A 13,514-nucleotide genomic window follows, 5' to 3' on the forward strand; every position below is an offset into this window, starting at 1 on the left:
TCCATCTTCTGTTTGGTTAAAGGCTGTACTTCTTTCCCGTTGGTGGCTACAAGAAGTCTTTACATCTCTTGGGTGGTATCAAAGTCTACACAAACGCCACAAGTCTTGGTCTTCTATCAACCAACTACAAGTAAGTGATTTTCAGATTTGAGTAAAGCATTTAATGTTTAAATCTGGTAAAAGATTCGTCCCGCTCGGCCTACACCCGTTCGGTGCCGGGTTGTCCAAGCTATATGGACGAACCTCGGTCCAAAGGTGCTGAGATCGGGAGAGCCAGGCGTTAGTACGAGAGCGCCTGTCTGTGCGTGGTCTCGGAACACCAGTGTAGTGCTCTCCGCGGAGTCCAGTGAAAGCACAGGACCGTAGCGATTGGACCACACTAGTGGTCAATCTGCTTCGAGCTTCTACATCGAAATTCGAGCTATTTGTTTAGTACTGTTTTCATATGTACATGGACATGATCTGGTTCTCAGAACCCATGGAGCATTGTATTCCTTAAATACTCCCAATAAATATATCATATATTGAGGGGGGGGTCGGCCCGTTCCGGCCCCAGTGCTGGTGTCCATCTTTCCATTTCTGTTCATTTAAGTTTCAAGTTGTTTTAAGTTGTCCATTTCATATTTGTGGTTTTAAAGTTGTGCTATTAAACGTGTAGGTGTCCAATTGAGTCTTTCCCACTTGACGGGATCGGTTTCATTGGTATCAGAGCCACGGTTGTTTCCCTCTTTCTAGTGGGGAAACGAACCTGTGTATTGGACATCCCGCTTTTAGCAAACTTTGAACACAATGGACAGCCAAGGCAACCCTTTGGAAGTACCAAATTCGAGGGGTCCCTCTAGTGCTTCTCGTGGGTCTGATGCCCTGCGAGGTAGACACAAGCCCCTTGAAAGGGTTATGGATAGTGAATCCAAAGGTCAACTGTCTCCAGGAAAGACAGTTATGCTTGAACAAGACCCTGATGCTATGAGGGCTGAAATGGAACATATGAGAAAACTTTTGCAGGCTCAAGAGCAAGAATTGAAGTTTTTGCATGAAGATCCTCATCTACAAAGTGCTATTGAAGCCAGGAAGGCTGATGCTATGGTTGATGTAACCTTTGAATCTATGGCTCGTGAAGTGGGCAAGAAACCAAGGGAGTTGGCACTTGCCTATCTCCTTCACAAAGGTGATATCAAAGAGGGGGATGACGGAGAACTAAAATTCAGAAATCCACCTCGTTTAAAGCATGGAGATCCCGCATCCCAGAGGCTGAAATCTTTTATGCAAAAGGAAGAGGTGACTGTCACCTCTCGTCATGCATCCTCTCCCCAAGGCACTAAGCCTGACAGATTTATGTATGCCAGTGCTCATGGAGGGCACGAGAGTCACATGCATGCAAGATATGTATCTCATGGTGACAGGTCTGCTTCCAGAAAAATTTTGCCTTCTGAGTTGTCTCATGGAGAGACCATGCCATATGCAGGTAAGTCACATGCATCTGAGCTTCGAGTTCGTGGAGCACATGCCACCGTGCCCCATGAAGCTTCTATGACGGCCCATGGAGCCCATGCAGACAGGGCTACCCCGTTGGATAAGGGGAAAAGAAAAAGAGAGGACCATGAGCCTCATGCCAGGAAGCTCAAGGAGTTCAAAGCAGGTGATAAATCTGTAAAATTTGATGTCTTTCATGGTGAACACGATGCTTCTAAGGTGCTAGCGTTTGTGGCACAGTTCGACATTGCTTTTAGCGATGAAGACTTTACAGAAAAGTCGAAGGTGCGCCATGCTAGTATGTTTCTGAAAGGCACTGCTGCCCATTGGTGGATCACCGAAAAGATCACCAAGGATCCCATCTCTACTTGGAAGGAATTCAAAGATAGATTTTATGCTCAGTTCTTGCCACCCAACGCAGAGCAAACTCTCACTCAAAAGTGGGATAGGCTGGAACAAAAAGATAACGAGAGTGTGCAACAGTATGTTAACAAATTTTGGAAAGTGTTGCTGGAAGTGACTCCCTTCATGCTAATCTCTGAGGAGGAAAGAAAGAGGAAGTTTCGTTCTGGATTGCAACCTGCTTATAGATCGGGTATTGAATTGCACCCAAAACATACGTTGCAGCAACTCACAGCTTCTGCCCTTGCTACAGAGCAATTGGTGCTCAAGATCAAGCAGGATCAAGGAGGTTCCAAGGCAAAGGACAAGGCTGCCCCAAATCAGCAAAAGGGTGGACAGCCACCTAAAAAGAACTTTCGGGAGTCCTACAAGGGTGGTAAAGCTGAAAATAAAGAGCAGGGCCCAAGAAAGAACAAATTTGGATTAACCCCGGAGCAAAGAGAGCAATATGCTAAGGATGGAAAATGCTTTTCTTGTGGTAGCAAAGACCACATGTTTCGGCAATGCCCAGATCACAAACCAAAGCACGAGGACAAGCATACCAAAGCAAATGTTCATGCAGTTCCTGATGTGCAAGGTAATACAGGTCATGATGCAAAAGAGCGTATGGTTTGCAAGGCTTGGGGGCAAATCAAGGATCAGCCCGCATTATTTATGTTTGATGACTGTGCAACTGACAATTTCATCTCTATGCAAATGGCAGCTGCATTGGGTATTGAGGTTGAAAACATGGGACCTCAGATTGAAGCTGAAGCTGCATTTATTGGCAAAGAGGTGCAGGTTACTCCTTTGATTGGGAAATTGCGTATTCATATTCAGGGCTATCTTGATAATGAGCATTTCTTAGTTGCTCCACTGAATGGATGTGATGTATTGTTGGGCAAGCCGTGGCATCATAGGCTTGAGCCCCGCAAAGACTACAAGTCCAATATGATTTCTTTTATGCATAAAGGCCGCATGCACTTTATTGATGCTGGCAAAGAAGGGGATTCCATCCCAGTTGTATCACACATCCAAATTAATAAAGCAATGAAAAAGAGTCTTTCAGCGTACTTGGTTTTTGTGCGTGATAGTCTTGTGCCAAATCATCAAAATGTGGATGCTATGTCTAATGATAGGCTGAATTTTCTTAATGCATTCAAAGACTGTTTTGCTGACTCATTGCCAGGTGAATTACCTCCCCAAAGGCCCGAAGATCATTGCATAGATCTTGTGCCAGGTAGTTCTCCACCTAACAAACCCGCATACCGAGTAAGTGCCGCACAACAAGAAGAAATTATGAAGCAGGTAAACGAGCTTTTAGAGAAAGGTTTGGTTCAGCCCAGTTCCTCACCTTACTGCTCTCCTGTGCTTCTTGTTCAAAAGAAGGACGGATCATTCCGTATGTGTGTAGACTATAGAGCTTTGAACAAGCTTACCATCAAGAACAGATTTCCTATTCCACGTATTGATGATATCTTGGATAAGCTTGATGGCTCAGCTTGCTTTAGCAGACTTGATTTGAAGAGTGGTTATCACCAGATCCGAGTGGTGCCACAAGATGTCCATAAGACTGCATTCAGGACAGCCTTCGGATTATATGAATTCTTGGTAATGCCTTTTGGTCTCACCAATGCTCCTGCTACTTTTAATCGTATGATGGATAGGATATTCCGATCCCATCGCAAGTTTACACGAGTCTTCTTTGATGATATCTTGGTTTTCTCCAAGAATGAGCACGAACACAGAACTCATTTGGTCACAGTGTTCGAAGAGTTGCGGAAGCATAAACTTTTCGTCAATGCCAAGAAAAGTGAGTTTTTCCTTTCAGAGATTCATTATCTGGGACATATTGTATCCAAGGATGGAGTTACAATGGATCCTGCAAAGATAGAGACTATTCGGAATTGGCCCGAATTGCAAAACGTACATCAAGTACGTAGTTTTCTGGGATTATGTTCGTACTACAGGCGTTTCATAAGGCATTTTGCTATGATTGCCACTCCTCTACATGATCTCACGAAGAAGAAAACTGTTTTCAAATGGACTTCAAAGGAACAGGATGCTTTCTTGCAGCTCAAGCATGCGATCATATGTGGTCCAGTATTGATTGTTCCTGACTTGCACAAGTCATTTGTGGTTGAATGTGATGCTTGTGGTGATTGCATAGGAGCTGTCCTAAATCAAGAAGGGCATGCAGTTGCATACGAGAGCCGTCGTTTGCATGATGCCGAGCTTCATATGGATATCTATGAGAAAGAGCTCTTGGCTGTAATTCACGCCTTAAAGATTTGGAAACACTACCTTCTTGGGGCTGAATTTGTAGTCAAGACAGATCATCAAAGCTTGAGATACTTTCTATCTCAAACCAAGCTTTCAGAAAAGCAAATGAGAATGGCAAATTTTCTTTCCATGTTTCATTTTCAGATTGTGCATACCCCAGGAAAGAAAAATGTGGTGGCCGATGCACTATCTAGGAGGCCTTATATTGCTGCAGTCTCAGTGGCCTCTCATGGAGATCTATCTGCTATGAGAGATTTGTATCATTTGGATGCTGATTTTTGCCATTTATGGACTGATTTGATGGCTGGTCATTCACATGCCTCTTATGTAATCAATGAGGGTTATCTCATGAAGGATAATTGCCTATGTGTGGTGAAGGATTTGCGTCCAAAGGTTATGGACGAATGTCACGCTCCACCTTATGCTGGTCATAGAGGTATTATGCCTACTACTCGCATGATTCAGAGGTATTTCTTTTGGCCAAGCATGCGTAAAGACATTGAGGCTTATGTGCGTGCATGTATCACTTGCCAAAAGGTGAAATTTGACAGGCAAAAGCCTCCAGGTTTGCTTCAGCCATTGCCTATTCCCTCGCAACCTTGGGAAAGTATCACGATGGATTTTATTATGGATTTGCCTAGATCCCAGCATGGGAATGATGCTATTTGGACTATTGTGGACAGGTTTAGCAAGCAAGCTCACTTCTTGCCCGTCAAGAAAACCATCAAAGCTGATCATATGGTAAAGCTTTTTCTTGCTAATGTTTTCAAGCATCATGGTATGCCCAAATCCATTGTTGGGGATAGAGATCCCAGGACTACAAGCCTATTTTGGAGGGCTTTGTTTGATAATATGGGTACTAAGCTTGAGTTTTCATCAGCTTATCATCCCCAAACGGATGGCCAAAGTGAAGCTGCGAATTCAGCAGTGTTGGATTTATTGAAGTGTTATGTGGCAAATCAGAAGAGTGCATGGGAGAAGTATCTTCCACTTGTTGAGTTTGCCTACAACAATACAATCCATGCTTCCACAGGAAAGGCTCCGTTTGAGATTATTTATGGCAGAGTGGTCTTGCCACCCATCCTTCGTACCAAGGATGAGATTTTTGCAGCTGATGAATATGTTCGTGACTTGGATGTTGCCTTTAGTCAAGTGCGGACAGCCATTGCAAGATCTCAGGATAAGCATAAAAAGGCTGCTGACAAGCATAGAAGGGACATGGAAGTCAAAGAAGGTGATTGGGTATTGCTGAAATTTGAGAAGGCTAGGCTTCGGAAGAGGCCAGGACGAGAAGGATCATATCCTAAGCTTTCTCCTCGCTATTATGGACCCTTCAAGGTGATTCACAAAATCAATGAAGTGTCCTACAGGCTTGCTCTACCTAGTCATTGGAAGATTCACAATGCTTTTCATGTGAGTCTATTTCGGAAATATGTGGGGCCAGATCCTGATGAGCCTGTCACAGAAGATCCGCCAGAAATTGAAGAGCTTGAGAAGATCCTCCAGCCAGAACAGATTGTTTTTCACAAGGAGAGAAAGCTACCTGCAGGAAAGCTTTCCAGGAGATACCTTGTGAAGTTTAAAAATTATTTGCCTATTGATGCCAAATGGGTAAATGAGGATTATTTTGCAGATTATCCGCAATTGTTGCAGGCATATCTTGAGGCTTTTAAGTTGAGGTCAACTCTTTAGAAGCCCGGGGGGATGTCACCAATTGGCCGACCATTTGGTCCATTCCCACATTTTTGCGTCTCGTTCACTTGAGGCCAGGCCGGTGTCTCATGTGAAGAGGCCAGTATTTTGCTGACATGGACGGGAGCCAGACTGGTGCCACCCGTGTGTTAGCAGGATGGTGTCGTATGGACGGGAGCCAGATCAGTGCCACCCGTGTATGACCTGGACTGTGTTCGATCCATGGGACTGTCACGCCATGGAAGAGCCAGTATTCGTGCCGTGTTTTACCTATGGGACTGTCACACCTAGGGAAACTCGTGCCTGGAACTGTGTCTTACCTATGGGACTGTCACTCCATAGGAAGACCAGGTTTTTATGTTTTATGTCGAGCCAGTTTTGTGCCGACAGATATTTTGTACATGTTCCATGAACGGGAGATATGTCCATGTTACTTTTTGCACATGCACACATATTTTGCATGATTGAAACTGTTTTCGCATGACATGTATTTGTGTGTTTGCCTGCCTGACGTGTTACTTACTGAGCGGGGACGCCTGCCAGTGAGTCGTGAAGTGTGCTCTGTATTCTGACGAGTTTCAGTGCATGTGAACAGGTGGTAAGTATATGGTACATGTTGTTTTAAATGTTTTAAATACTAACCCTTTGATTTATAAGGTGAAGTGTTCACATTCATTTAAATGTGGGCACCACTTTGGGCACCCACTTTGGGGCCAAGGTGGGGAGCCCCATTTAAGTGAGTGTGGGGGTGGGCAAAGGCACCTACCCAAACTCCCCCACCCTCATGCAAGCGTGGAGTTAAACTCCACCTTAATTTTATTAAAAGTTTACCCCTTCAAGCGTAAGGATCCGATCGCTTCTTCCTGGCGTTTGTTCATCACCCGGTTCTCCTTCCACGTGAAGACCAAGAAGTCGTCACCTACGCCTCTGCTCCTACAGCAACCAGGCGCATGCGTTTCCCCATCTCTGCTGGCGACTGAATTTACAGCAGGCGGCTGCCATCTTTTCCCTATTCTGCTGCGCATACTGTCTCCCAGGCGGTTGTGCGTTTCACTAGCCTCTCCTACACTTGCAACAGGCGCATGCTCTCAAGAGTGGCCACTCCTCTTCAGGCGACTAAATATCCAGCAAGAGGCGCTGCCCTTTTTCCTCTGCGTGAGTTCTTCTGCAGACTGCACGTTGCTTCCATAGGCGGCTGTTTACCCACAGGCTGTGCCGCCTAGCTCCTTTGCAGGCAGACGTAGGCCATCTCCAGCAGCATATTGCAGCAACCAGTTGTTGTTCCATCACCAGCAGGCCACGCTCCAGCTACTCAGGTGGCTGTATCTTCATGCGTAGTGGCTCCTGTTGGTAACTGTGTTCCTACAAGAGGACTTTACCTCTCCTAAGGCGGCAGCTCCATCTTCTGTTTGGTTAAAGGCTGTACTTCTTTCCCGTTGGTGGCTACAAGAAGTCTTTACATCTCTTGGGTGGTATCAAAGTCTACACAAACGCCACAAGTCTTGGTCTTCTATCAACCAACTACAAGTAAGTGATTTTCAGATTTGAGTAAAGCATTTAATGTTTAAATCTAGTAAAAGATTCGTCCCGCTCGGCCTACACCCGTTCGGTGCCGGGTTGTCCAAGCTATATGGGCGAACCTCGGTCCAAAGGTGCTGAGATCGGGAGAGCCAGGCGTTAGTACGAGAGCGCCTGTCTGTGCGTGGTCTCGGAACACCAGTGTAGTGCTCTCCGCGGAGTCCAGTGAAAGCACAGGACCGTAGCGATTGGACCACACTAGTGGTCAATCTGCTTCGAGCTTCTACATCGAAATTCGAGCTATTTGTTTAGTACTGTTTTCATATGTACATGGACATGATCTGGTTCTCAGAACCCATGGAGCATTGTATTCCTTAAATACTCCCAATAAATATATCATATATTGAGGGGGGGGTCGGCCCGTTCCGGCCCCAGTGCTGGTGTCCATCTTTCCATTTCTGTTCATTTAAGTTTCAAGTTGTTTTAAGTTGTCCATTTCATATTTGTGGTTTTAAAGTTGTGCTATTAAACGTGTAGGTGTCCAATTGAGTCTTTCCCACTTGACGGGATCGGTTTCAGTCGTCCTCCACCTCCCTCCCGTGCGCCCCTCCTGCCGGAACCCTCCTCCTTCCTTCGCACCGCCCTGCCCTCATGTCCGCCTACTTGCCTTGCGCCCCCGCCTCCTCCCAACCGTGAGCCACCCCGCTCCTGTGCCCCTTTGCTTTCAACGCCTCCGCCTCTCCAGTCCATTGCTCCCCCCTTCCGTCCGCACCCCCCCTGTGTTCTCAACTTTCAAGAAGTTTCTCTTTTCGGTAAGTGTCAGCAACTTGTGGTCTTCGAACCTCCAGGAGGTCTCCATGGCAGCTGCTCCGCCATCCCCGGCCGAGGCTGCCGTCCCTTGCTTTTCTTTATCAGAAGTGGAACTCCAACTCCTCACTTCAACAGTCGCAACTTTGGAGGCCTCCACCTTGGTCTCCAAGATTGTGGGTAGCCGCCCGACACATGGACAGCTCACGGAGCTTTTGTAGGCAAGCCTCATCAGTGAGCCTAGAAAGATCACTGATATTCATCCCTTGGGGGTGGATACTACCAGGTTGAGTTTGATTCGCTTGTAGCATCAGACAGAGTCATGCAGCTCAGCCCCATCGCACTACGTATGGCCGAGGCTGCCTTTGCAACGCGGAACCACAGCTTTGACCTAGCGTCCAACCCTCTGGCTGGCATCTTACGCTTTCCCGTGACAGTTTGCTTTCTTGGTCTCAGGAAGGAATACCTTCCTCTCCCCTTAGTGATTGGTGGTATTATTGGGAGAGTGATGGAATCCCCTCCCACCGCTGCTTCGGTCCTAATTTGTACAGCCAGGATTCCATCTCTTCGTATCCACATAGCCTCTCTGGAGTCAATTCCTCATGCCATATTGCTTCCTTGCCTCCGGGGAGATCCTATTCTGCAGAGAGTTGAGAACTCTGGCCTCCCAAGACAATGCTTCATTTGCCGGCAGATGGGACACAGAGCTTGTCCTCGCCGCCAGTCCAAGAGGGCGCCTCTAGTGATCCCCCCCGGTTCCAAGTTTAGATCATCTTCAGGGGGTGGGGGGGATACTGGCCTTCAGGGGTCAGAGCACAAGGGCCCGGCCTTAGAGGATCCCGGTGCAAGACAGTAGCAGACCGTTGGCCCAAGGCGGAACTACCGTTGGACCTCCAGAGCAGAGCGGACCCAAGAGAGTACGGTTTTGTCAGAAAAACGTTACGAGCATTTATCTCAGCATCCCCGTGATGGTGATCCCCACCCCAACCCCCCCCCCCGTCCCCCCCCCTTTTCTGGAGACCATTCCGATCCTGCTCCAGGCATCCTGATTCCCATGAGGCCCTCTGACCCTTCAGAGCCTTCGGCAGGCCTGCCCTCGCAGCCCCTGGACCCCCCTCCATCGCAGGCAAACCCTTCTTCTCCCCCCCTCCTCTTTCTGCCTCACCAGAGCACTCCCGCTGCCCATCAGCCGTGCCTGACCTGGAGAGGAGGCAGCAAGCTAGTTCAGTTTGCCGCTTGATCCATCGTTTCACAGAGCCAGACGAGATGACCATTGCTGCCTGTCTGGTGCGGGCTCTCCCAGACACCTGGCGGCCCTCCCCAAGTGCTGGGGCAGCCAGTTGACTACAGCTTCTTCCGATGCGTCCCCGTCGAACATCAACACCTTCATCAGCTTGATCATCGCCATCAGCATCATCAAAAGGGCACATCATCGCTGCTGGCCATACACTGTACAGAATACCTTTTGACTGACGTCATCCTGCTGTGTTCCATACAGGGATGTCCGTAACCCTATAAATCCTCACCGTACTGTTGAGGGCTGCTGTACCTGAGTGCTACACTGTTCGCACTGTGTGCGCCTCTTTCTCTCTATTGTACAGCTGTCCGTACACAGTGCTACTTTCCACGGGCCATACAGTGGCTGTTTTCCCTGATTTGCTGATTGGAGGCCACCCTTACCTTGCGCTTGCTGCTGGTGGAAGCCATGCCTTGTACCTGCTGCTGGAAAGCGTCCTCTAGCAGTTAGAGAGTGTCTGTATGGTGCATACATTATCTTCCACCTTCTCTCACTTCTCTGCTGGACTAGCTTCTACTTTACGACACCGGTGACACTTGGATTCTGAGGAGAGCTTTTGAAGGCTATCATCCATCTTTCTTAAGCTTCACCCAAAGGTTTGAGGAGCACGTCGGGAGCATGGACCATGAGGAGATCTTTGGACTCTGGAGACTGACATCAGCTTGTTGGTTTCAGGTTTTCACATGTCCTGAGGAATCTCGTCTTGGATACACCAGGTGGTAGCTCCACCATCCCAATCACCTAGGGCCTTGGCATGAACGTTTTGTCACCTACTCCATGGGGAGATGAGGGTTGTGACAGGGGAAGGGTACTTTTCCCAGTGCCACTGCTTTTACGTTCATGGGGAAATCTGGTGGTCTTACAAGACACCCTAGTACTTGTACTAGAAAACTCCTTGGTAATATATATTTACGTAAGGGAGGGGGGGGGGGGGGGGGGGGGGCAGCCATTCCGGCAGTTGAGTGGTGTGTCGTTGACTCATTATGTTATTTCTTTTGTTCCAATGTGTATGTATGAATGGTTTAAGATTTTTGTCTTAATCCTTGTTTCATAGTTGAGTTTAATTCCTAAAACACACTATTTCTTTATAGTTTGTGTTAGTTCATCTGTTCCCTTAGCATTTTAGCAGAATTCCATCACAAAAAGCCATATTCCCTAAAGAGTATATCAAAGAGTTGTATTTTGAGTAGCTAGCTGACCTGCCTTTTACTGATGTAAGGCTGGAAAGTTTTCGGTTTCTCTGGCTTAGATGTCAGTTCCAGATCTTTCTCCAGCCGTTTCTCAGCTTCATACTCCTTTCTTGTTTCCCTGCGACTACCGCTCTGCCAAACGCGACCGAAATTTGGTAGCCAGCCCTTATCACCCTCCAATCCTCTCTGCAAAAATTCACCACAGGCCTCCCTTTCCATCTCCGCCCTTCGCTGTTCTGCCCATTGAGCGCCCACACGTTTGGGATTCCTTAACTTCTGCAGCCTTCTCTCCTTGGCACGCGAAAGAGGGACACCATTAACATTAGGTGCCACTGCATCTTTTTGATTGATCATCTGCAACCATGGTGGAGGGGCTCCAGAGTGTACATTTCCTTCTACAGGACTTGAGGAAGGCCGCCTTATGCATGTGAGACCTGAGACAACCAAGAAAACAACGGAGGGTGAGCCATGGGGTCTTTGCACAGAATACACTTTTCTGCCACAGGGAACTTCCTGCTCTAAAATTCAATTAAAAAATTCAAACCCGACTAATCAGTTCAGGTCAAAAAAGCATATTATTTTACATAAACCAACCAATACAAAGCCATGTCCCCTTGTCAACATTGTATCTGTAACTATGTCGATGACTTGGTAGCTTTTCCACTGCGTCCTTACAGCAGCTTCGCGGCTGCAAGATGATCCAGTGTTCAGCACTTATCAGCAGCATGGTGCTGGAGTCAGCATTGATCCTCATCAATAACATACATCTCTTATCTGCCAGGCTACCTAAGGTTTACTTCACTCTCCAAAGTAGGCACAATTTGTGAACAAATAGCAGTCCCCTCCCCTCTTGATTCAAGACAAGGATATGAAACTGGAAAAGACTATTTGGATTGGCTCATTGTGAGGCTAAAATCTCCCCCAAACTGCTTCCACTAGGAGCCAGATTTGAAAATTACTTCTGAAACAACATAAATGCTGTTCTTTTACAATAGCAGCATGATCATTCCTTGCAACCTTCAAATAGCTTTGCAACCCTTTTAGTCAGCCTAATCAATCACCTGACCACCTCTAAATTTTATCCACATTGAGGAAGATGCTGCTGTTGGACTTGGTTAGTTGCAAAATGGTATCAAACATATGCATTGCCACTGCAAATATTCAAATAACCACTTCTAAAACAATACAAGTGCCCTTCAAGCTTCACAAGAGCAGCACAATCATTCCTTGCAATCCAGTTTGACAAGGTTACAAAGCCCTCAAATGGTCTTGCAGCCCTGTTGATTAGCCCAATCAATAGCGTGACCACCTTAGAAATCTTATGCAAATTGAAGAAGATGATGGCATTCGACTTTGCTAGTTGCAAAGGTGAACACATGCATTGTGTTATGTGCCTAAAGCTGATCCTTGGATTACGAGGCCTAATCCAACAAGGTTAGGAGGGCCTTGGATTAGGAGATAGCAGGCAGATATAGTGGGCTAAGGTTCAGAATTAATAAAACTAGGCTACTAGCTATCTATGGTAGGTTAGCTATTTATAGCAATAGTTTATCACTATACAAGTGAGTCTTGGGTTATTATTGATTCATTGTGGTATGGACCTGGACCAAGAGGCTTACTCCTGCCATGGACAAGGCGGATCTTGCCCGAGGGCCCTTGTGGGCAGGCTCTGGTGGTATGGGATGCCGAGGCTGACTAGCATGGATCTACGGGAGCAGAACCTTAGCCCCTGGCGCGGAGGCAGTTCGCTATCGCGAACCTACGGTTGGGTGGTGAGCTTGCCTGCACCCCTTCTATTTGGTTTGTACTAATCTTGTTTTGGCCTATGTATTAGGGTTGATCTATGGGAGGATCTCACACTTTGGCACTGCAAATATTCAAATAACCAATTGTATTGCCAAAGTTCATGCAATGAGACAATAACATCATGTACAAGAAAGAAGTAACACAATTGAAATTCAAGTACAAAATGTGGCTAAGAATAAAGAGATCGAATCACAACCTAGTAACCTACTACACTCCTAGCTAACACTTCGCCTACAGCAAAATGATCTGTGAAGTGCAACACTAAGAAAAGCAGATAAATATGGTGATTTGGCTACCCACGTATATATATGCACCAATGCTTCTAGTTGGAGAGCTGTATTGTTGTTGGCTACTTGTACCCAACGACCACGTTGAAAGGGTGTCTTGGGCTGAATGCTGGCCCTTGTAGCATCTGCTGGACAGCTTTGTGATGTACGTTTATGCTTCATAGGCTAGTTAAACCTGCGTTTAGCTTCATAGCCGTTGTCAACAGCACATAGAGCTCTCTATAGCTTGTATTAATAAGCAGCTTTTCCGGCTATAAGGGTTGCCTTGTGACATTGTAAGGTCTCCACAAACCAAGCCCAAGGATTATTTGAACTAGAACAGAAACCCTAACGAGGTTTCATAGACCTGACATCATCATATGCATCGCATGACAGCGATAGATTGTGGCTAGCGACTCACCACCCAACCATACATTCAATGTCTCGAACCACCCCCGATGTCACATGCACCAGTGCCCAGTGACATGCTGGCATCGTTAAAGCATCATTAGCAAGCATGAAGCATCTTTAGTAGACATGTGGTAACATTCAGGGCATGTTTTCAGGGGCCAAAGTCATCAGTTTCAGCCGGCAATTTATATTTGGAATGCCCAACACAAAGTATTTTATGCATATTTTTTAGGCATTTATTGGACAACTTCAGATGTCCTCCTCTTTTGAGCTGGCCAACCAGCAGCCTAAGAACCTATTTATATTCAGCCCTTTGCCTCATTCAGAAAGCATTGATTGTGGTGGTTTTCTCCTCAGCCTGAAGCGCTCCAAGCCCACAGCTCCTGTGCA

At 46.6% G+C, this 13,514-nt stretch overlaps 1 protein-coding gene across 4 annotated transcripts in view; it reads right to left on the minus strand.

Annotated features, from left to right (window-relative positions):
* LOC147623841 (coiled coil protein) overlaps nt 1-13,514 on the minus strand; it is a 56,005-nt gene that overhangs the window by 7,088 nt on the left and 35,403 nt on the right. For all 4 annotated transcript variants that reach the window (XM_086820481.1, XM_086820479.1, XM_086820478.1 and 1 more), the window contains exon 4: nt 10,651-11,075. In XM_086820481.1, coding sequence (XP_086676607.1) covers nt 10,651-11,075 — 425 coding nt within the window. The remainder of the gene's footprint in view (nt 1-10,650; nt 11,076-13,514) is intronic.

The sequence above is a fragment of the Cibotium barometz genome, chromosome 26, assembly GCF_041138505.1.
Source record: "Cibotium barometz isolate CiBa-2024 chromosome 26, ASM4113850v1, whole genome shotgun sequence".
NCBI lineage: Eukaryota > Viridiplantae > Streptophyta > Polypodiopsida > Cyatheales > Cibotiaceae > Cibotium > Cibotium barometz.